The sequence below is a fragment of the Podarcis liolepis genome (genome assembly GCF_965112155.1).
Source record: "Podarcis liolepis genome assembly, chromosome: 2".
NCBI lineage: Eukaryota > Metazoa > Chordata > Lepidosauria > Squamata > Lacertidae > Podarcis > Podarcis liolepis.
In genome coordinates, this window is record NC_139555.1 from 16,364,394 (window position 1) to 16,389,138 (window position 24,745).

The following is a 24,745-nucleotide window of genomic DNA, read 5'->3' on the forward strand; positions in this document are numbered from 1 at the left end:
CTTATTTGGCAAGTGCAAACACCGATGTAGAAGACAAAGCCAAGAAGATAAAATTTGGCTCCTGCTAGACTCCTTCACTATTTCCATGGTGGAAAAGAAATTTAAAAAACTGAAAGCCATGCTGGGAGAGACACAAAGGTACAATCAGAAACTAAGATTAGACAGACACCTCCAGGCTATTATTATTTTTTAATTGTGGGCATACTCTGCCACTTACTATTAATTGCAACATGCTGCGCATTACCCAGCCAGATGGGTGGGGTATAGATAATAAAATTATTATTATTATTATTATTGATCATCCACACATCATTCTGCTTTATCAGTGGTTCTGTGATGCCTCCCCACTCTTAGCTCACTACAGCACAACAACAGCATCCCTCCTCCAAAAAATATAGAGGAAAAATTGTGGTATGCAAAGTTATAGGATTTCAACAGGAAGCTACAGGAAATGCCCTGATTAGAAAGGATGCAGCAGGCCAGCCCTGAAACATTTGCACTGTTATATATAATCCCATAGAACCAGTCCAATACTGTCATGGCAAATCAAAATGCATGCACCATAAAAAAGATGATGTCTGGGAGCCCCTCACCCCAAGTGGTAAAGAGAGAACTACTCTGAGCACACTTAGAAATTCCAGACTGCCAACGTGAAATCCCCTTTGAAATCCCAGGGTAGTTTCTCCTTGATAACAGTGGTTGTTAGAATCATAGAATCATAGAGTTGGAATAGACCACAAGGGCCATCGAGTCCAACCCCCTGCCAAGCAGGAAACACCATCAGAGCACTCCTGACATATGGTTGTCAAGCCTCTGCTTAAAGACCTCCAAAAGAGGAGACTCCACCACACTCCTTGGCAGCAAATTCCACTGCCGAACAGCTCTTACTGTCAGGAAGTTCTTCCTAATGTTTAGGTGGAATCTTCTTTCTTGTAGTTTGGATCCATTGCTCCGTGTCCGCTTCTCTGGAGCAGCAGAAAACAACCTTTCTCCCTCCTCTGACATCCTTTTATATATTTGAACATGGCTATCATATCACCCCTTAACCTCCTCTTCTCCAGGCTAAACATGCCCAGCTGCCTTAGCCGTTCCTCATAAGGCATCGTTTCCAGGCCTTTGACCGTTTTGGTTGCCCTCCTCTGGACACGTTCCAGTTTGTCAGTGTCCTTCTTGAATTGTGGTGCCCAGAACTGGACACAGTACTCCAGGTGAGGTCTGACCAGAGCAGAATACATTGGCACTATTACTTCCCTTGATCTAGATGCTATACTCCTATTGATGCAGCCCAGAATTGCATTGGCTTTTTTAGCTGCCGCGTCACACTGTTGGCTCATGTCAAGTTTGTGGTCAACCAAGACTCCTAGATCCTTTTCACATGTACTGCTCTCAAGCCAGGTGTCACCCATCTTGTATTTGTGTCTCTCATTTTTTTTGCCCAAGTGCAATACTTTACATTTCTCCCTGTTAAAGTTCATCTTGTTTGTTTTGGCCCAGTTCTCTAATCTGTCAAGGTCGTTTTGAAGTGTGATCCTGTCCTCTGGGGTGTGACTGGGGAGTTGGTACACAAGATCACAAAGCACCAGCTCCTAATTACTAGTGCAATTGGCAGGTTTGCAAGCTTTAGTTAAGTACTCCCAATGATACAGTTCTACACATGTTTACCTGAGAGTAAAGTCTACTGAAGACTATGGGATTTGCTTCCATGTAAACATACATGAAGGGACATGGGTGGCATTGTGGTCTAAACCACTGAGCCTAGGGCTTGCCGATCAGAAGGTCGGCGGTTCGAATCCCCACAATGGGGTGAGCTCCCGTTGCTCTGTCCCAGCTCCTGCCAACCTAGGAGTTCAAAAGCACGTCAAAGTGCAAGTACAGTGGTACCTCAGGTTAAGTACTTAATTCGTTCCAGGGGTCCGTTCTTAACCTGAAACTGTTCTTAACCTGAAGCACCACTTTAGCTAATGGGGCCTCCCGCTGCCGCCGCAGCATGATTTCTGTTCTCATCCTGAAGCAAAGTTCTTAACCCGAGGTACTATTTCTGGGTTAGCAAAGTCTGTAACCTGAAGTGTCTGTAACCTGAAGTGTATGTAACCCGAGGTACCACTGTAGATAAATAGGTACCGCTCTGGCGGGAAGGTAAACGGCATTTCCGTGCGCTGCTCTGGTTTCGCAGAAGCGGCTCAGTCATGCTGGCCACATGACCCGGAAAAACTGTTTGCGGACAAACGTCTGCTCCCTCAGCCAGTAAAGCAAGATGAGCACCGCAATCCCAGAGTCGTTCACGACTGGACTTAACTGTCAGGGGTCCTTTACCCTTTTAAACATACACGGGCTCAGGCTAAACAGGGACACCAGATTTGGGGGGTTGAGACAAGGTATGCAGAAGTCTTCTCTCCACCCCTAAGTCCTTTCTTAACCCACCCAAGGGCTACACTTGGTCAGCTGCCAGAGCAGCCTTTCCTCTGGGCCACCTACAGATCTTGAGACATATCAAGTAGCCCTGTGCTGGCAAGGTCAGCAACATTTTAGGGTAACTATAAATAGCAGCTCTAGAGCTGGCAGCCCAGGCCAGCAGAGTTTTAACTATTGCACCTCTCCATCATAACAAGGTTCTTCACTCCTGCAAGAGCAAATCAGCTCAAATCCTTATTTGGCGGTGGTGGTGGGGGTTTGAATGTCTCACCTAAACTGGAAAAAAAAGTTGTGAACTACTTTCCTAGAATAGTTTAGCAGGAAAGTGTATGATTTTTGTTGTGGTCTGATAATTTTGCTTTTTAAGTTAGCCACTGAGTGTTTTGGGAGTTTATCCTTTTAATGTGTGATGTTTTAGTATGTTTTTATATATGTTGGAAGCCGCCCAGAGTGGCTGGTGCAACCTAGTCAGATAGGTGGGGTTTTATTATTATTGCATCCTCCATGCACTGGTACTGTCTGCACAGAGGGACCTGGATTCAGAGGCCAAGACTCCAAAGAGCAAGGCTTTTTCTCAGCCAGAACTCGCAGGAACTCAGTTCCGGCACCTCTCAGGTGGGCACTGTTGCCATTATAAGAGAAAAATAGCACTGTCAAAGAGAATATCTTTATAATATTTCATCCTACCTTTCTACAGTGGTACCTCGGGTTAAGTACTTAATTCGTTCCGGAGGTCCGTTCTTAACCTGAAACTGTTCTTAACCTGAAGCACCACTTTAGCTAATGGGGCCTCCCACTGCTGCCGTGCTGCTGGAGCACAATTTCTGTTCTCATCCTGAAGCAAAGTTCTTAACACGAGGTACTATTTCTGGGTTAGCGGAGTCTGTAACCTGAAGCGTATGTAACCTGAAGCGTATGTAACCCGAGGTACCACTGTATTTAAAATGATCCAGATGCTAATTCATAATAAAACAGAAATGCAATACCTAAGGTGCAATAGAACACAGGGCTCCTTTACCTTTATTCCTTGAGCAGAGGAGAGGATTTTGCCAACAGTAACTTGTTTCAAAACTAGGACAGGGGTTGGCAACCTGCGGCCCATGAGCTGCCCTCTTGGTGAGTCCCCGTGCGCTGCGCTAAACAGGTGCAACATGGAGCGGGGACTTGCTTCCTCGGTGCCGGAAATCGCATCTGCACAGATGCGATCCAGCCCAGGGAGCAATCTCTGCGGGAGTGAACCGGCACAGGCGAGGTAAACCTTGCTGACCCCTGCTCTAGGACAAGACAATTAAAGCACCTTTAGATACTTTCAAAAGATGAGTGCGGAAGCTTCTTGACTTGGCCACTCAGATCTCCTTGCTTTTACAACAAGGGTAACAATGAGTTTGCCTGAGTATATTGTATGTTATCTCCTACTTCAGTCATTTATAATTGGGAACCAAATCAACTTCCTTCCTTCCCATAGTGTTCTGCAATATGCTGGTTTTGCAATTACAATTGTACCTTATTTTGCAACCGGGATCCGTTCCAGGGCCCCAGCCACTAGACGAAAAGGACGCAGGGTGAAGCGCTGCATCTGTGCACGCACGCAGAGCAGTTTGCATTTCTGCACATGCGCGAAGTGCAATTTAGCGCTTCTGCGCATGTGCGAGCGGCAAACCTGGAAGTAACCCGCTCCAGTACTTCTGGGTTTGCCGCGGACATTCGCCAGAATGGATGCTTAGACGAGGCAGACTTTGGTGTGTACTAAGATGAAGTAAGTATTTTTAGCCTCTCTTTGCTTAAATGGTTCTTATAACTTTATTTCTATTTAGCTTTGACTATTATTACTAAAGTGCTTTGAAAGAATTTTACTTCACATAGGCCTAATAAAATGTTTGGGCTACACTGTGTCCATATGCAACTGGGTTTGCTGCTTGCATTAGAGATATGTTAAATCTACATTAATAATATTTTTTCCCAAGTACTTGAAAGTTGCAGCAACCCTTTCCAGGGTATGGTCTAAGGGCACATGATGCAGAAGCATAGCAAGTCTCTAGACACGGTTCAGGCAGCTCCCCAAAGGAGGAAGAGCCACACAGAAACTACACGTCCCAACATGCACTGCGGCGTCAAGACATCCTTTTAACTGCCCAAGAAGGGCGGGGGAGAGAATCTAGAAAACTAAAAACAGGTGAAGAGGAGCACTAGACTACTAACATGTAGACTCGCGTACAGAACTCAGTTTCTGAGTTCATTTGGACACCGTTTTTAGGGGGAACCTAAAAAACAGTGGAGAAATGCAAGGTTTTAGCCTATTTTTAAGCAGCAGCTAATTGCCCACCCTGCTAGTAGGAAAAGACGGGAATTTACGATTAGATGCATTTGTTTTGTGTGGGGAAAGTGCAACTGACTGTTTTATTACAGTATCAGTGTCATGGAATTCTACTCAATATTGATCCAGAGCAGAACTCCAACATATAAAATTAAACTTAATTACAAACTTTAAAACTTAAATTAAAAACTTAAACATGTTGCAGGATTCCCCAAAAATAGACCAGAGGCAATTAATATATCATCCAGCAGAGCTGTACTGCTACTGAAGGCAAATGGTCACAAATCCAATACATTCAGGAATGGCACTGTCCTTAAGAAATCCAGTTGCAGCAGACTTAATTTAAACTTACAATAATTTATAATAAGTCTAAACATTAACACTATATATAGCACACCCAGAACCGGATTTAGGTTTGATGAGGTCCTAAGCTACTGAAGGTAATGAGGCCCTTTATATGTCCAGCTATCCTTTGTCAACAACAAACTGTCACTGTTTTTTGTGTTGAATATATGCTATATGGTAATTTATGGACCTAATAGGTATCTAAAGCCATGTGCACATAACAAATAGGAGCCTACACAACACAAAACACTGTTGCTGTATGTAGGTTTTATTTTATTTGTTTTTTATCTTATATTTTGGAAACGTACATCCAGGGGCTTTTTTGCTTTAAATTTTTTTGGGGGCCCCCAAGAGAGTGGGGCACTAAGCTATAGCTTGTTTAGCTTGTACATAAATCCGGCACTGAGTCCACACCAGAAGGAAGCTAGAAAGAGAAAATGAGACCCAGGCTCCTCCTGGCCCTACTTCCCCTGTTTTCCCGAAAGTAAGACATCCCCCGAAAATAAGACCTACTTCCAGTTTTGCCTCTCGCTGTAATATAAGGCCTCCCTGATAATAAGGCCACCACAGAATATAAGGCCCCCGAAGCTACCGTAAGGCATTGTACCATATACAGGTAATAAATTTCCATTTATTTATTTTTTGTTCAACAATAAATGTGTACCGTATTCTTCTTCATGGAAAAATAAGACATCCCCTGAAAATAAGACCTTTGGAAGCAAAAATTAATATAAGACACTGTCTTATTTTCAGAGAAACAGGGTATATAGTCAGCATGACCTCGACAGAAAAGTTAACGGATAAGAGTTGTGGGGTTGTTGGTTTTTTTTACAAACATTGTTTTAAACATCCTTTTCCATTCGTTAGCTATCATTTCCCAGGGTGAATTTTTGGTTTTTCACCATTTGAAATGCCTCCACGTGCGCATTAACTGGAACCCAGGTGGCGGTGACCCAAAGCGGATTTGTTGTTGTTTTGTTGTTTAGTCGTGTCCGACTCTTCGTGACCCCATGGACCAGAGCATGCCAGGCACTCCTGACTTCCACTGCCTCCCGCAGTTTGGTCAAACTCATGCTGGTAGCTTTGAGAACACTGTCCAACCATCTCGTCCTCTGTCGTCCCCTTCTCCTTGTGCCCTCCATCTTTCCCAACATCTGGGTCTTTTCCAGGGAGTCTTCTCTTCTCATGAGGTGGCCAAACTATTGGAGCCTCAGCTTCAGGATCTGTCCTTCCAGTGAGCACTCAGGGCTGATTTCCTTCAGAATGGATAGGTTTGATCTTCTTGCAGACAATGGGACTCTCAAGAGTCTCCTCCAGCACCATAATTCAAAAGCATCAATTCTTCGGCGATCAGCCTTCTTTATGGTCCAGCTCTCACTTCCATACATCACTACTGGGAAAACCATAGCTTTAAATATACGGACCTTTGTTGGCAAGGTGATGTCTCTGCTTTTTAAGACGCTGTCTAGGTTTGTCATTGCTTTTCTCCCAAGAAGCAGGCGTCTTTTAATTTCATGGCTGCTGTCACCATCTGCAGTGATCATGGAGCCCAAGAAAGTAAAATCTCTCACTGCCTCCATTTCTTCTCCTTCTATTTGCCAGGAGGTGATGGGCCCAGTGACCATGATCTTCGTTTTTTTGATGTTGAGCTTCAGACCATATTTTGCGCTCTCCTCTTTCATCCTCATTAAAAGGTTCTTTAATTCCAAAGCGGATTACCTGAGCGGAATCCTCTTGCATGCAAGTTTTGGACGACGATGCTATACCCAACTAAGGGCCGAGGGGACTACACTGCAGGGCTGCCACGACCTTCACCCACCAGTCGCATTGGCATACGCGGTTCAAACCCCTGAAACTGCTTTCACACACAAGAAGCGCTTCAAAGAGGTTTTCTTGTTTTCGTCTTTTCTGCTAACTTCGAGGCTCTTTCTGTGGCAGGTACATCCAGCTCCAAAGGCCACCCCACCCCCCAAAATAACAGTGGGAACAGCCGTTTGTCAAGGGTGCTGGGAATTGTAGCCAAACCTACCGTTCCCTGCAAACTTCTGAGGGGAACCCTACCTTTCCTCAATGTATTGGGTGGGTGCCGCCCGGCCGCCGCCATCTCCACTCGTCTGCCTTCCTCAGCGCGCCAAACGGACACGGGCGTTTCCCGCCACGGAACACCGGACTCGCGACTCTTTGCTTTTTCCCAGCTCTATGTCGACGCGCCGCGGCTGGTCTTGCGCGCGGGAGGGGCGAGGGGCGGGAAGCGGTCGATCCGGAAACCGCGCCCTTCGCGCGTGCGCCAAAACCCCGGAAGTGAACCCTCGCCAGCTGCGCGCGCAAGCAAGGCAGCTGAAGGAGAGGTTTTTTCCGCGACTACGCCAGGCGGCGGTTAATCGAGTGAGTGCTTGGGGCAGGCGTTATATTGTTTTTATTAACTTGTCAGGGCTTAGGGAGGGATGACATTTTTATTTTATTTTTACAGATAGTGGTAAGAGACTGGCTTGCGGGGGGGTTGGACTAGATGACCTTTGGGGGCCCCTTCGAACTCTATGGACGAAAACCAACTTGGTAGAGCTGATGAGACGCTGTTAGCTGGGGCTAAACAGGTGGAGGTGCAGCCGTGGCCACTCTTTCCCTGAGGGACAGGGTTGCCTCCTGGCCTGTATAATGCAGGATTGCCCCCATATTTCGGGGTCAGATCCTGCGTCCTGTATTGATACGGCTTTGTCCTGTCTTTCAGGTCGTCTCCCTCTCTGCCCAGTTAGGGGATTGTCTCCAAATGCGTGTGTTTGGAAAGCTGTGCGAAAGGTTGCGGATTTAAGCTCTGGATGGCAGGTTGACAAATTCCAATGTGTGCACGTGTGCGCGCACGCGCGCGACACACACTCCAGAGGGGTCATCCCGTTATTAGGCTGAAACGGGTTGCTTTATTGCATGGGTAGGCAAACTAAGGCCTGTTGGGTGGATTTTTAATCTAATCCAGCAGTTTTTCCCTCCAGGATGGTCCCGTCCCCCAAAGCAGGTTGTGAACCCTTTGGCCAGGGAATCTACCAGTTCACTTAATATTCAGCAGATGCTAAATGCATTTTGTTAGAGTAGTCAGGGTGGTAGCTACACTTGCTCCCCACACATTATACTTTGCATATCTTTCAGAGGTTACAGCATGGGTAGGCAAACTAAGGCCCAGGGGCTGGATCCGGCCCAATCACCTTCTAAATCCGGCCCACGGACAGTCCAGGAATCAGCATGTTTTTACATGAGTAGAATGTGTCCATTTATTTAAAATGCATCTCTGGGTTATTTCTGGGGCAAAGGAATTCGTTTATTTTCCCCACGTTCAAAATACAGTACGGCCCACCACAAGGTCTGGGGGATGGTGGACCTGCTGAAAAAGTTTGCTGACCCCTGAGTTTATTGTCATTTATTACTTATTTATTGGATTTAATATATGCCCGGGGGTCTCAGGGCGGTTCACAGAAAAGATCAGCACTGAAGTCACTTCAGCACCAGAGGCAGGGGAGAAAAGTCATCCACCCACCCCTACATTTTGCCAGAACCAAGGTGTCCACCCTAGTGAGGGAACACTGCAGGCTACGTATGGCCATGGCTCCTGCATTCCTTCCTGTCCCCCGTGGCAACAGAGTCCCCCTATGATGGGCTGGATTATGACTGGGCCAGGCAAGTCAGAACGCAGACCAATTCTGTCTCACTGCAGAGACTGCCAGTTTGCTTCCAAGCCCAATTCAGACTTCTGGGTTTAAACTAATGGGATGCCTTTCTCAAGGACTTTTTTATGCACACGCCCTCTGAGGATGGCAACGAGAAAATGGCTGTTTTCAGTTGGGCCCCTCCTCCGTTTGCTTCTCGTCAAGAAAGCTTAGGAGGCATCAACCTTTCTTCATATTTTTGGTGCCGGCCCAAGACATTTTTATTATCCCAGGTGTTTTTGTGGGCATTGATATTGTGGATTCTGTTCTTGTTTTGGTTGTATAAGGACATCCAGTCTCGGGGGTGGGGGGGTGGAAGGGTACTTCCCCCCACATCTGCAGTAGTAATTCAGAAACATTTTTTATCTTAGTTTTAAAATACGTATTTCTTATTAATTTTATTAGTATGTCTGTTCTAAGTTGCTTGGGTTTTTTGTTTTTTGCGTTGTAGAGTAATATAATAACAGAGTAAATAATAACAAATGTTATGCTATGCAATAACCACCCCAAAAAATCCAGGGTATAGTGGGTTAGAGCAGGCATAGGCAAACTCGGTCCTCCATATGTTTTGGGACTACAACTCCCATGATCCCTAGCTAACAGGACCTGTGGTCAGGGATGATGGGAATTGTAGTCCCAAAACATCTGGAGGGCCAAGTTTGCCTATGCCTGGGTTAGAGTATTTGGCCTAGATTGGGGAGACCCAGATTAAAATTCCTGTTTAGCCATAAAGCTCACTTGGCCTTGAGCCAATCTCTCTCCCTCTCTGGGTCTGCTTAAGACTTAAGTCTTTAACAAGCCTAAACAATATTATACCTGGAAATGTTTGCTCATCTAGAAATTCAGTAAAATATTAACCAGTAAAAGGGACCCCTACTGTCAATAGACAGCAGATATGCAGGCTGGTGAAATCCCCTCTGTGCATCATAATCCCCTTTTGAGTACAGGCAATTCCCCATTTATGCGAGGGTTAATGTTCCCAGGCGGTGTGTGGGTGTGTAAGTGAAATTGCAGATATTGGGAATACCATTGAAACACCCTCTAAACTGTGGAAACCATTGAAAACCCCTTTAAAAAAAACAGCAGCAGCATTTATCAGACTCCCTCCAAACCTCTTTGCTCAAACTCCCACAGGCCTCAAAGGTCAGTACAAAGGCTCCTGGGATTGCACTTGTAAAAGCTTGTAGGATTGCTAGATGCCATTTTCACCTTTTTTGGGGGGGGGGGCATTCTTGCCTCTTTAAGTGCCACTTTTGGGTTCACAGCAATGTGCGAGTGTGCAGTCACACGTGACTCGAATGTACGTAAATGGGGAGTTGCCTGTAGTCTCTTGTGCCTCCACCTGGTCCGCAAATCTTTACCCAATTATCCATTTCGTTCCTAGTCCCAGCAGCTATCTCCTTCAATCTTTTGAGAATATACGTACCTGGCATTAGGTTCTTCCTGAGCCTCTTCTTACCAAGCAAACAGAAGTAAACCATACATGCCTAGTATGAATTATATGTCAACTGAAAAAAACCAAGGCGAGAAATAGGAGCTTGGATATATATTCTCCCCATCACCACCACCACGGTTTCCCCCCAAACAATTTCACTCTTTAGATACTGAAAAGCCTTGATTACATTGCTAAAGAGGACGCAGGTGGCGCTGTAGTCTAAACCACAGAGCCTAGGGCTTGCCAATCAGAAGGTCGGCGGTTTGAATCCCCGCGACGGGGTGAGCTCCCGTTGTTCGATCCCAGGTCTTGCCCACCTAGCAGTTCAAAAGCACGCCAAAGTGCAAGTAGATAAATAGATACCGCTCCGGCAGGAAGGTAAACGGCGTTTCCATGCACTGCTCTGGTTTCGCCAGAAGTGGCTTAGTCATGCTGGTCACATGACCCGGAAGCTGTCTGCGGACAAACACCGGCTCCCTTGGCCTATAGAGCGAGATGAGCACGCAACCCCAGTCGTCCGCGACTGGACCTAACAGTCGGGGTACCTTTACCTTTACCATTGCTAAAATGTGTTTTTCTGTTCAACTCCTTCCTTTGATTGTACCTCAGGTACAATGGAAATGATCAGATGAGTTATTATTAATAATAATTTATTATTTGTACCCCGCCCATCTGGCTGGGTTTCCCCAGCCACTCTGGGCGGTTTCCAACAAAGATTAAAAATACATTAAAATGTCACACATTAAAAACTTCTCTGAATACTAACCTCCCTTTGCTTTCTTCACAGCAATAATGGCTTCTGCAAAGCGGCTGGCTGACTTTGGCTATAAAGCATTCTCTGGGTCCATGATGCTCCTTACCTTGTATGGTGGCTACCTCTGTAGTGTCAGAGTATATCGCTTTTTCCAGAGGAGGAATTTGCTGAAGCAGCTTGAGCAGCAGGAAATAAACGCAGCAGTTAAGGACTGAACACTGTCCTGTGGTCTGACATAGGATGCTTAATGAATACAAGACTGGTGTGCTGCAATAAAAACTCATTTCAGAAAATGCAGCCCTGGAATCTGCCATGAAGAATCACTAATTCAGGGTGTGATGCATAAAAGGATGGAAACACCTATGCAATTCAGCAGTAATTGAATGTTTCATATGTGGCTTGCTTTTGTAAATATACACTGCTAGCAGAATCTAACTATAAAAGATGTGTTCACAGAATTGTTTCCCTCTTTATTTTTACATCCTCCTGTCCATTTAAAGAAGGAAAAGAATATGAGGATAAACACAGTTTGCCACAGGATTCCTCTGGCTGAGCCTGCAAGTTTGCAAATGATTTGCGGGTGGGTGTTGTGGTACTTCATCTATTTCCATTTACTAATTTACTGCTCCAAGTTTTAAAGCAAAGGTGCATCTCACTGTCTTTACATCGGGGTCAACAAGTGTTTCCATGTGGGAATAAATCATGTCGCCTTGACATACATCTTCTGATAAAGACATGTGAAAATAGAAAATCTGACACAATTGCGGGTGTGAGGATTGCCGAATAGAAACCTTGCCAAAAGGAAAATAATCTTGAATGTGATGTTGCATTCTCTGATCCTACTTCAGCAAATGAGAAGTCTGCCCTTCTGTTATTGCAAATCCAATTATACCATCTGCTGTGCAACTGTCTGGCCACTGTCTTTTCATTTCTAAATAATAATAAACAAAAGCAAGAAAGAGTTCACGAAGAACAAATTAGGCAAGAAATAAAATTCTCATTACCACAGGCTGGATTAGGATGGCTTCATTCCACCTGCTGTAAAGTAAGATTGTATCGAGGTATGGTGAAATGGTGTGTCAGACAGCATGGCTCCAGGGTAGCTATAGTTTAGCAGACACTACTAATTACAAAGATTATAGGGCCGAGGGAGGAATATGTCGGAGCCTCCGTACGACCGAGCTGTGAAGGCTACTCCTCCGGCGGTGATTAACAACCTAAGCCTTTGAATGAGACTTCAGGCACGCTCCCCATTACGCAGAGTACCCAGACAGCAGCAGCAGAGCGAGAAATATGTGCTACATTGCTGCTTTATTTCTGACTATGCAGGACAGAAAAGAATGTGTGTCTGCTCTCTGTGAGAGACAGAAAACAACAGGAACAAAGAAACAGGAAACCAGTAACTTCAACATCCGTCTCCCATCTCCCGTGAGACTTCCAACAGTCTGGAATGTCAAACGAGTCTTGTGACTCCAAGAACTGCACAGTGGCATAACAGAAACCTAACAGAATAGTGTTCAGAACTGCCAAGGCCAGGGTGTTCTTTTTTTAGGTATGTCACATGTATATTTTCTGCTAGATATTGGTTATCTCATGCCTTCAGTAAGCTGTTAATGTCTTTCTACCAGTTACTGCCAATTCCCCTTTGTGAAATAATGATTTAGGCCAAAATAGTTTAGAAATGCTCATTCATCCTTTGCTGTTACCCTTCCCACTAAAAAGGCATATAAATGGCTAGAAGCTTCTCATTTAGGAAGTCAACATGACGACAGCAAAGGCTAACCTTTCACCAATAGGGTTTCTGTACCTTGAGAGTTTTGTACAAGAAAAAAAGCAGAAACTTCCATTATTCCTAATCCCTTTTCCTTTTGTGTTGTATCCTTTAGATAGAATAGAAAGCCTGAGAATAGAAACTGATTTATCATTGATAGCAGTAAACTGCTCTGGGAGCCTTTTTTTGGCTGAAAAGTGGAATATTTAAAGTATAAAAAACTTTCAATAAAGTATAAAAATATTTTAAATAGCATATAAAAATACTTTCAATAAAATAATAGATGCTACAGAGGAGGTAAGAATTAGGATGTGTGGCAGCCAAAAACTTACTGTAACAACTAGCTTGGCCCTAAAGGCTGTGAAACTTAATAACTATCCATTAACTACCACTCTGTAAAACTCCCAATTCCTATACACATGTTAGCTCAAACCAGAAAAAAGGAAGCTTCCTACTTAAACTGGCAATAAAACTTTTAGAAGACACCTGAAGGCAGCCCTGTTTAGGGAAGTTTTTAATGTTTGATGTTTTATTGTGTTTTTACTTTTCTGCTGGGAGCCGCTCAGAGTAGCTGGGGAAACCCAGCCCGGGGGGGGGGGGATACACACACACACACACACACACACAGAGTAATATTCTGTGTGTGCTGGGGCAAAATGGGCTGTTCGCAGTGTGGGGCAGGGAGGTTATGGAACTACGGCATCCTAAGTCCCCTCCTTATCCCATATACTATGCCAGACCTGGTATCTACATAGTTTTAATATCCCCATTGAAGTCAATGGGAGGGAAATGGGGGGGGGGTACACAATCATGGCAAGAAAAAGTTGCACCCTTACTTCCTGCTTGTGCAGGTCACAAGAAGGGGCAACAGTACCACCTCTGATTTCCTCTGTCCTTCACCCATGATATGACTGTTATAAATGGATACATGAATGACACAGAGGTCAAACGAGAAAAGGCAACGTTCTTTGGACTATCTAGGGCAGCAGCTGTTTTCTTCTAAATTGGACTCTGACCCAGAATCATTTGGTGGCCCTGTAACAATACTATAAAATGGTAATTAGCAGTTTTTGGCTCCACTTCTTGGTTGTAGAGCTTGTAAAACAAGATCATCACACCTTAACAGAGTTCAGAAAGAATCTAGCAGGCATAAAGGTGACTGCTAACTGTAAGAAACGTGGAATATTACTCTAAGGCATAGCTTTCCAAACTTCTCACATTAGTGGCACACTTTTTAGCTATGCATCATTTCGTGACACAGTAATTCAGTTTTAATACCAAACCCAGGAGGAGAGCAGGGAGCATTCACGTGGCACACCTACACAATACGGCCAACACACGTGTCGCGACTCACCGTTTGGAAAGCTCTACTCTAAGGCCAACTTGCACATACATGTAGACCCCACATGCTCCATGGAAGTACACCTGGCTGTTCCTAGATTGAAAGAGGGGCCATTTGGGAGAATCAGAAACTCTGGATGCTGAACATCTTCTAGAACTGCATAAGGCCCTGGATGGGTTTAGTTCAGCTAACACAGAATTAATACCACTAATGTGCTATTTGCTTTGCAGCGTTCAAATTTCCAGCACCATCTACTGCTCCTGTGTAACTTGGCAATGTTAGCATGTTAGCAGAATATTACCTAAAATCAGAACGCACACAACCTTTCCACAGTAAAGCAAAATTCACAGACCCAACTCTTCAAGCAAATTTATTTTTAATCAGAGTAAACAATAGTATAAAATGATAATAACTCAGGGCATTTTCAAAGTCCTGCTCATGACAACACTTTGCTGCCTTTCATCTCCCCTGAAGTACCATTTAGTAAAAGGGAGGGAGGGACTCAAAGCCCTTGTGTGGCAACCTCTTTATCCCACAGACATCTCTCCAAAAGACTCTGAAGCAGGTACAGGCTTGCTTCTCTTCTGAAAGTAGAAGCGTCTATGGAAAAGTCGGCAGCAGAACCAGATCATCCATGCCTATTATCCTAGTACACAAATTTATCCACTTCTTCCTTGTAATTCCAATGTGGCTCAAAACCCATAGCATTCGTAGGAAAAACAGGTGATTTTAGGAAGTCAAAATGAAGACTTTGGAGACACTACTCCACTCGGGGGGGGAGGGGGGAGCAATGAACGCCAGCCTTGTCTTCCCACCCACCCAAACAAGCAGACGTAAAACTTTATTAGCAAATGGGATCCCAACAACAAATAAGCAAATTGCTCAGTCGGCCTGTCTCTACCACCACCAGGTTGCTATGCCTAGCTGTGGCACATCCCAGACTCCCTAGGACACAGCTTTAGTCCTTGCTGCTAGGAGCATGGAATATCAATTTAGACCAGGCCACAGTGGTTTTTTTAAAAAACCCTGGAATGCAATTAAAAAGTGAGAGGCAGAACCTGTTTGGGATCCAAACCTTCAGAGTTGTTGCAAGAATACTTTCTCTCAAAGTTTCAGTTGATCTTTAAAATAAAACAGCCTCCCCCACCTCTCACTCACTCACTCACTTTCTCTCACTCACACGCTTCAGCAAACATAGGATACCATTAAATGCAAAATGGCTTAATTTCTTTAAAATGTGAAACTGGAAATAGCTTTTGCACTAGCAATCAACTAGATTCCTTCGGTACAAAACTGTGATGTGCCTGTTTCAGAACTGCTGGAGGATTTGGGGGGCAAAGCGCCGGCATGAGTAAAGATTTCTTGGGGATATGGAGTTAAGACATAGCTAGTCATTTGAACACAAGTCTGTGTTTTCTTGAGGCCTCCCTGCCAGTTCTTACTCCTCTTCTGCCCACTGCCCACTAGTTATGTGGCCGTTAATCCGACTGGTATCATTGCTTGAAGAGCCAAGGACTCCTTTCCTGCTGCTTGAAGTCACATCTTCCTCTTCGGAGCTACTTTCGACGTCACTGCGTTCATCTTTTGACACCTGACAGAAAGAAGCAAAGTAAGTCTAATTTGAAAATCAGTTAAGCACTCAGTGTAGCATTCACCATACTATACTTAGCTATTAGTTGTTTAGATGGTATAGTTTTCAAATTTAGTTGTGAAGTTTGCGAAGAACAACCAGGAAAGAACAGAGTACAGAAAACAAAGAAGCAGGTATCCTCAGTTTTTCTACATAGCCACAAAAATAAGGAAATTTATGTGAAAGCTTCCTTTGGAAGGGCAGATTCCAACGAAGATCAGAAATGCTTTTTTGCAGGAGTTGTGGCTGCTACTTTTGGACCTCAAAACATTGCGGGGGAGGAAATGGAATATATTATTTCTAATGCATTTCCATTCTTCGCAGAATTTTTAAAAAAATTAATGATTTGCTTCTCTGTCTTCCAATTTCTGAAAAGTGTTCAAGGAGCCAAGAATCTAAATTTTAAAGCAAATAAAATAGTAACTTCATTCAGAAAAATAACTAACCAGGTGCCAGAATGAAAATGTATCAAGGATATTATAAAATGTAAATGCAAAATGCAAAATATTTAAAGGAAATAGCAAAATGACATTAAAGAGGAAGCCAGATGGATCTCCCAGGGCAGGAAATTCGACTGCTTGGTCACTAAACACACCTGAGCTACAAGGGAACATCATAAAGCTGATGGGAAGAGGTTCACCCTACAAATAGAATGCATCTCAGCTCTTCAAGGAAAAAGGCCACATAGCCTTACAAACATTGCTCATTCTAATGGATAACAATTTAAATAGAGAATACCATTCTTTCAAGGATAGCCCAGGAACACAAGAGGAATATCTCCTGAAATGTAAGTACTACAAGTGCACTTTTCACATGACCAGAATTAGCCCAAGTCTAATTTGGCCATCAGGCGTAGTAATTAACCAGGTAAGGATATATTAAAACAAAAACACCAGACAAGTGGTGAAGAGGTCAGACTTTCCCTCAATGACAGGGATGGGGAATTCAGCCACGGGCCACATGGCAGTGGTAGGTGGGACCAGAAGCAAAAGCACAACAGATCCCACTCTTACCTTCTGTAAAGGAAGCTACTTCCAGCCTCATTGTGGCTAGAGGTTTACACACATCAAGGCATGCCAGCAAGAGACATTATAATAGTTCAAGGGTACATTCCGGCCATGCAAAACCACCTGAGGAAGGCAGGCACTGAGCAGGCCCAGTAGAGGGGGGGAGCTGGGGAGGGGAGAGATGTGAGCCCCAGAGAGTCCTGGGAGGTGAAGAGACAAATGGAGAGCTGCATTCAAGCTGTGGTCCAGGCTAAATTGTGATTGTGGTCTACATAAGTTTATTCTTTATATATTCATAACTGAATACACACACACGTATTTATAATAGAGACAAGAACGTATTTCAGTAAGTGGTTCCTGGGTGACGTGATGCCGTGCAAAACAGGTACAATAATATTTCTTGAACCCACTCCTGCTATATTACGCATGCAGACTTTATATAAAAAAAGAATTATGTGACACTCAAAAGCTTGCATACACTTACACTAGCAAAAATCTGCCCTAGACAGCTTTTCACTGTTGAACATTATTATTATTATTATTATTATTATTATTATTATTATTATTATTATTATTACATTTCGGCCTTCATCACAAGATCTCAGGGTGGTTCACACAAGATCAAAACACATGTGAATAGTTAAAAGAAAAACAGCAAAATGATAACTCCCCCTTCCCACAGACACATTTAAAAGGCTGTAGAATATTAATCAGCCAAAGAGAAACGTTTTCGCCTTGTGCCTAAAAATATATATAATGAAAGTGCCAGGTGAACCTCCCTGGGGAGAGCATTCCTCAAACAGGGAGTCACTATAAAAAAGGCCCGTTCTCATGTTGCCACCCTCCAGACCTCACGTGGAAAAGGCACATGAACAAGGGCTTCAGATGATGAACGCAGAGGTCTGGGGCGATTTCCATGGGGAGATGCGGTCCTTGAGGCATAGTGGTGGCAGCACATTGTGGCACTGTGCACTTCTTCCTCTAAAAGTAATCCCATGCCACTGATTACAGTGGGAAGTAGCTTATTAGTGGCTGGTGGCGGGGGCCTCATGTGGCTTTTTATTTTTAACCTTGTAAGCACTGGCGCAATAGTGCAGGTGAACATACAGGGAGCTAAAGTGGGGGAGGGAAATAAAGTACTAATTTACAAAGCTTCATTTATTGTAGAAAATGTGTGTGTGTGTGTGTGTGTGTGTGTTTCTCACGGCTACACTATGACAAAGGGCTGCCTTCTCTATTGCTTGCTAATGGCTGTGAAATGCAGGAATGTACACGAAAATGGGCCAACCAAAGGTTAAGATAAAGGTAAGGTGTAAAAGCTGGGGGGTGGGGAATGTTTTTAAGGTTTTAAGACACTCCCACTGAAAATATTATAGTGTGATGCTACACCACAAGCACTAGCACATAGAGAGAAGGACCACCACCACCCGTAACAGAAGAGCTCTGAAAACACACAGAACCAACAGGAAGAAACTGCAGGAAGGGTACAGATTAACTAGTGCATCATGCGGCAAGTGTTTTAGAACCCATGCGCATCAGGGGAAAAATCCTCATGCAGACTGGCACCCAGGTCCTATAAAGTTCACAGTCCATTTTGTATTTATTGTTTACATGACTTGCCACAAGGTGGCAATAGATTACTACTGAACAGTAAAGGCACCGGGCGTTGCTGCAAACAAGGCGGAAATGCTCACATCATAGTTATATACAGATTATTCTATCTCTGCTGTAGCAACTGTCAAGGGTAGGCCCTCCACTTGTGAGCCTGCAACCAATAGCACTGATTTACATAACACTCAGGATTTTTACCCGTGCGCCTAATGCGCACTAGGTGTGCTCAAGCTATCCACACCCCTGATTACAGTTAGGCATATGGACTTTGAACAGCCCTATGGAAAGGATGGCAGCGCACCTACCAATGACAAGTTAATGATTGACAGGGTCAACTGTAGGTGCCCACTTCTCAAGAGCTGCAAATATATATTGCCTGATATCTACCAAATGCTTTTAAGATGATAATATAAATGGGAGGCAGGAATAATTAACAAAAATTGTGTTATATTTTATAGCCATTTGTGGCAATGGTTTTCCTCAAGTGAAGACTAGGAATACTATGTGGCAGGCTTTTAAGTCTCCATATCCCAATTTCCAAGGTATATCCACTTGTAAATGGTGCTGATTTTAACTCTGAAAACTGTAAATGACCCGGATCCATAAGACCTGACCATGTAGGTTTTCATGAAGTCTGGCTTCATGATGCTAAATTCCATCAGCATCCACAGTAGGGACAAGCAGAGATTTTCTTGGTGGTTGCTCAGGCCTTATGCAACACTTTCCCAACCTACCTATCTGTTGTTGTTGTTGTTGTTGTTGTTGTTGTTGTTGTTGTTGTTGTTGTTGTTGTTGTTATTATTAATATACTGCCTATACCCGGAGGTCTCAGGGTGGTTCACGGAACAAAATCAAAATATAAAACCACAAAATATATAAAACCTACCAATGCCATTTTCATAACATTTCAGAGAGAAACAAACAATCTCATTTGTTTGCAACAAATGAACTGAACTAGGTTTTCAAATTTTACATGCTGTTTTATTCAGCCCTTTTTTTAAAAAAAAGTATGTGTTTTTAGAGCAAATATTCATTACCTGATACATTCTGACATTCTTAATTTTCTATGCTATATTTTCCTTTCCAAAGAAAGGAAGATTTACTTGAAAAAAAATACTAGCAAGATGAACCACAGAGCTGAAGGTCCACAGATGAAGGTCGTACACAAAGATTATAGCCACCTACGTCAATATCAAAGACCTGACTTTCTTGGGAGCAGTTTTCAGATTAACTAACAACTGTTTGAAAGAAACCTGCAAAGCACAGCTGGTTTGAGGCTAAACAGTGTTCAGTCTCGTTTTAGACACAGGTAGTCCCCCCGCTCCCCTCTACCGGCCACAATAGCAGATTGCACTTACATACAAGAAGAGGAAGAGATCCAGCTTCAGTCTGGCACAGAGAAAGGAGTGAGAGAGAATGAAGAATACAGAGGAGAGTCCTTCCCTGACTAGGTCACCTGATCAGGAGAGAAAAGCAAGGAGAGGAGAGATGCAGGTCTCCTGCAAGACACCCCAGCTTGAAAATCAGCTATAGCCACTCAGCAGATAAATGAACGAAACAAACATGGGTGAGATCAGACTTCCCCTTCCCTTCATGGAAGGGACTGAGATCCAGCTGAAGATCCTGTTTAAAGAAAAGTGGAATGGGCAAATTTTACTGAATCTCCCCTTTCCCAGCATTCTTCAGCACTACTTCCCAAGTAATTCTGGAAGGCTCCCCTCAACCCGGCTTGTTTGCTCCCCAGCTCTACTCATGGCACATCTAGATTCAATCCACAAATATATATGTAATTAAGATACAAACACAGGAAAAGAAAAGACGCGGTATCTAAGCTGCAAGGCAGAGAAGAAATTGGGGTTATTTGAATACGCAGAAAGAAAAGTACTCAGGCATCATTAAAATGCTCTACAGGAAAGCAAATGCCCAATACTATAGAACTGTTTATTTCTGTAAATATATAGTATTTAGCTAAGATTCAGAATCTGAATTGTTCAGATAAATTATCTCTCTCTCTTTTGCAAATCTGCTTCCATGGCCACTTTCATAAGAACAAGTAGTTTTCACTTCTTTCCTACATAAAACTATAGCCTCTCCTCCTCCCACAAAGCCCTGCAGACACAATAGCAGGCTAAACACAAGCCCTACTTTGAGAGCCAGAGGTCTTAATAAACTTAGCTACCTGTCCTCCTTCATGCCACTGTCCTCCTCAGAAAAAAAGTGAAGGCAAGCTAAGTTCTGGCAATGTAGTGGCTTCCAATGCTTCTTAAAGGAGCGGCTTCTAAGAGTCAGTTCTAGCACCTATGCTCAGCAACACTGCAGGTAAGGGCCTGGAGCACTCACTGCTACAAAGCAAAGAGGAGTTTAGCAGCAAGGCCCTTTCGGCCTTTCAATATCACCTTTCCTTCTGCTGGGTGTATTTGACACACTGATCAGCTCCTGGAATTAAATATCCCCATTTTTAGTAACTAGAACAGTGAAGTGGAATATACGGAGAAATGCTCCAGAATGTTACACTGGAGAGCAATATGCACAAAGGATAGGCAAACCTCCTGTGTTAGTATGATCTGCATCGGTGCAGCATCAATTCTCATTTCAGAAAATTCCTTCTATGCCACTGCATTTTAAAACAAAAAACCCAGAGCCCTCCAGCCTTTCAGTGCAGTGTTCCTCTGTCCACTAACAAGGGTTGGTATGTGATAATACAGAATCCAGCAACTCATTATCTGTTTTTACAATTTACATCTTTAAAAAGTGCTTAGGATTGAGAAGACAGATTTGAAAGTGTGTGGGAATCCAAGAAGGGAGAGCTAAGAATGCCAAGCATTATTCCAGTTTGTATAGGCTCTGCCTAGCTTTGTGCCACTCCCTGATGCCTATTAAAACGTATTGTGCACACTTTGTGCAATATTGTTTATATGGACAGATTTTACATGGTGCTGTTTCAAGCTTTTCTTGGTGCATACTTGTATTTTTTAGCAGTTGTTTACCCCTAGCACTGTTAGGTAGGCCAGGTTTATCTGGCAGCAATAAAATGTTGGTACCAGAATTCAGAGTGCAAAAAAACGTTAAGAGCAGCCTTGCTGGATCTGACAAAAGGTCCATCTAGTTTTCATAGTGGCCAACCTGATCTGCTGGGGCAGCATTTCCTACTTCAGTCAAACCTAAGCCTCTGATGTTGTCTGGTGGGGAGCATTTGATATGTAACATGAAGTACAGCACATCAGGGAATTCTGAGCAAAATTGTGATTCACTCTGCAATTGCACCTTTACAAGTGCGTAACATTCATCAATGTGAGAGAACTACTTGGGTGGTCTGGATAAATATGGGCAGTCTAGAGAAGGATCAAGAGCAATGGCTGGTGTGTTTGTGTGTGCAATGAGAGGAAGTAGAGTGGTGTGAAGAGAGACAAATACTTTTCTCATTCTAGCAGCTACTTAACATATAAGTTAAAATATCGAAGTAAAAAGTTGTTATCTCAGGCAGCAGTCCGCCTTCTTCAAAGCCACAGGTGTTTGTGAAATATGCAAAAAAGGAAGCAAGTATCTGGGAGGTCCCAGTGCTTAAGCAAGTTGGAATTCATACCTTCCCTCGTGCCAGGGCCTTGTAGGCAATGCGAATGATGAAATAGGACCAGATGACATTTAGAACTTGCAAAATTAGAAGAAGCCCATTAAATAGCCACCATGATGGATAAGGGCCAATTATTTCCTTGCTTTCAAACAAAGTTGTGTTCAGTAACCTGCAAGACAAAGAAGTGAGTTGTTATATTGGCACTTTGCTTATCTTTCACAACTCCCAGCTTCTAGATAGAAACCAAGCTGACTCGACTACAAAAACACCTGCCCCATAAAAAAATTCCTTTACGTAATGTTAATGCTTCTAGTCTTAAGACATCTCAGTATATGAGCGGACATCTCAGAGGCACAGGTTTCTTCTCCATTCAGTTTTTGTTAATGCTTTGATTGAGTCAGGAGCTGAAATGCTTAGCAATTCATCTATTTCCAGAAAAAAATAAAAAGGTCTGTTGGTTTTACATGTTTAATGGATTTAGGAAGCCTTACACTGACAGAAAATGTGTGATTTACCCCACTGCACCTTGCTGCAGCAGGAAAATATCAGATCTATTAAGGACTTTAAAAAGGGAGAAAGCCAATGAAATCTGAGGCCTCTGGTTGATAGAACTCAAGAGAGCCTGAAACTCTCCTCCCGCAGGTCTTCATTAGTCAAACCTGCCTTTGCGCTCTCTGAGGAGGGACCTTCCCACCCCAAAGGGAAAAACAGTTTCTACATGAGCCACTGCATGCTATTTGATAAGTGAAGTATGGCATTACACAGTATGCAACCACTGAGACTTCCCATTGCAATCTGAGATAAGCAGGCATACCCGGGAAACAGGGGGATTACAATAAGACCAATGGAAACAGCATTAAAGATTCACTGGCTCCCTACCACACGCCAAGGGCTTGCTGAGTGATATAGCAACAATACATACAGGCTGCCATGGCGTAATCACAATCAGTGGGGCCAGTAGTAAGAAGATTTGTTTGCTTGCACAGACCAATGCACCAGTGCAAGAAGACATTTCAAGTCATTTATTACTCTGAAATCTCTCCTCGGTTGAGGGAGTACTTTACTGCCATAGCTGAAAATGATAACTAGGATAGAAAGTTGGCATGAGTTGGCTCAGAGGGACATCTGTCGATCACACCTCAAATGCAGATGTACTGGGCAGCCTAATTCCTCTTCCCAAATCACTCAGCACAAAGGAGCAACCCTGGGTTGCAGGATTCCTCCTGGATTCTCATGCGTCAACAGTAACTCCTGAAGAGCGCTTTCTGCCTGTGTAGGCTCCCTGTGTAATCCAGAAATCTGGACAATCCAAGTTCTAAATCTTGCAAGGGCCTACACAGATATATAGTTGAAGCAGGGCACCTTTTCTGAGTGGCTAGCAGGAGCCACACAGTATAACAAGCGATACTCAATGGGTTCCCTTCCAATACCTCTGTATCCACGCAAGTAATGCACAAAGTATCAAGAGGAACTGTTCAACAATCTCCACCGATTCAAACTGGCCCCTTCTGCAACGGGGGGAGAGGACCTCTGGCATTATGACTGAATGGAGACCAGGGACCACATTCCATATCCTGCCTCTCAAGCACAAGCTGCAATGGCACTGCGCAACCTGAAGAGATCGAAACCCAACTCAGGGCCCACCTTAAGTATTTTGCCATTGTATATAAAATATTGAAACAGCACAACCCAAACTTGGAGCTCCTGATGCCTCCTCATGCATTCTGCCAGGCCCTTTTGCTTCCTGAGTCTCAAACTCAATCAAGTCCTTCAGGGGATATGCTTCTTATCACACATCTGTGAAGGGGTCCTGTTACAGAGGTTACCTGTGTGCTACAGCTGTTTAATCGTCTGTACCAGACTCTTGGCACAATGAACCCATAATGTTATCCCTTGACTTGCTCTCCCCCACCTCAATCCCAGTAAATACTTACCAGAAAGGATAAATCCCCAAACGAGTAACAATGAACACCACACAAAACAGTACAAAGGTGGCATCACAGACTCGCTGGTATTTGGCATAGTTGGCAATTTTTGCTACCTGGGGGGGGGAAAAGGGAGAAGCTCTAAGAAAACTCCTCCAGACTTCAATGCAATAATCCCATCATTTAAGAAATGGTTTAAGAAATGGTTACTACTTTGTTCAGTTGTATGCAAATGGATTTCTAGAAAAAAATTAAAAGCATCTAACACAAATAAGCCATTTGAATACAGTGGTAAAAACTCGATAGAACTGTGTGAGGTACTTACTTCTAGGAAGCCATCTGCTGTATCATGAACCAACAAAACCAAACTTCCTACCCGCACCATGTTGTTCATATAGGAGAAGCTAAGGAGTGCAACTGATGACAAGTGATGAATAAACATGACCAGGAAATCCTGAAAAAAACAAGTACCAGCAGGATATCACTATGGAGTGCAAGGAACACGACATAATACAGATTGGGAAATATTTAGTTTAGCACCTACGAACTTCTTTCTGAGCTGCTTTCAAGATCACAATGATTTATTAAAGAACTTTCTGAGCTGCTTTCAAGATCACAATGATTTATTATAGAACAGCGGTCTAGAAATGTGTACAGCCATCACTTCATCACAAATCAAACTGGTGTGCCATTAGTGTTATTGAAAACCTTTTCTTCCAAGTGAGAAAGTTTCCTGATCCTCAACAGCAATGACAACATGGGATTTGCACCTTGGCCAACATCTTCATCATCTACTCTTGTTCCTGGTCTGTCACATGCAGTTCAGACCCTGGGAGAATGTACGTAAAGTTAAGATTATGTTTTGCATCATTTTACACTTGTTTACAGTGAATTGCATTTGCCTTTTCACTGCCCATTTACTCAGTTTGGAGA

The 24,745-nt window shown here is 43.5% G+C and overlaps 2 protein-coding genes and 1 long non-coding RNA gene across 4 annotated transcripts in view; 1 reads left to right on the forward strand and 2 right to left on the reverse strand.

Annotated features, from left to right (window-relative positions):
• LOC310700709 overlaps nucleotides 1-7,341 on the reverse strand; it is an 18,397-nt gene extending 11,056 nt beyond the window's left edge. The window contains exon 1 of the long non-coding RNA XR_014522743.1: nucleotides 7,133-7,341. This is a non-coding gene — a long non-coding RNA (uncharacterized lncRNA). The remainder of the gene's footprint in view (nucleotides 1-7,132) is intronic.
• Nucleotides 7,334-15,081, forward strand: COX14 (cytochrome c oxidase assembly factor COX14). Its single transcript, XM_083490626.1, has 2 exons — nucleotides 7,334-7,456; nucleotides 10,989-15,081. Exon 2 carries the CDS (start codon nucleotides 10,994-10,996, stop codon nucleotides 11,168-11,170), a length of 177 nt encoding a protein of 58 aa, XP_083346752.1. The 5' UTR covers nucleotides 7,334-7,456; nucleotides 10,989-10,993; the 3' UTR covers nucleotides 11,171-15,081.
• Nucleotides 14,428-24,745, reverse strand: part of CERS5 (ceramide synthase 5) — a 38,894-nt gene continuing 28,576 nt past the window's right edge. Inside the window, exons 7-11 of one of the 2 annotated variants that reach the window (XR_014522649.1) lie at nucleotides 24,138-24,266; nucleotides 23,822-23,928; nucleotides 21,900-22,056; nucleotides 19,675-19,772; nucleotides 14,428-15,659 (exon numbers count right to left, since the gene is read on the reverse strand). Coding sequence is in view for 1 of the 2 variants with exons in the window: in XM_083490345.1 (XP_083346471.1) it covers nucleotides 15,507-15,659; nucleotides 21,900-22,056; nucleotides 23,822-23,928; nucleotides 24,138-24,266 (546 nt within the window). In the remaining variant the exon portion in view is untranslated. The remainder of the gene's footprint in view (nucleotides 15,660-19,674; nucleotides 19,773-21,899; nucleotides 22,057-23,821; nucleotides 23,929-24,137; nucleotides 24,267-24,745) is intronic. The other variant, XM_083490345.1, reaches the window with a different exon arrangement.

Bases quoted from the DNA above. Each gene is read 5' to 3' on its own strand.
- COX14 (XM_083490626.1), top strand. From the start codon at position 10,994: ATGGCTTCTGCAAAGCGGCTGGCTGACTTTGGCTATAAAGCATTCTCT.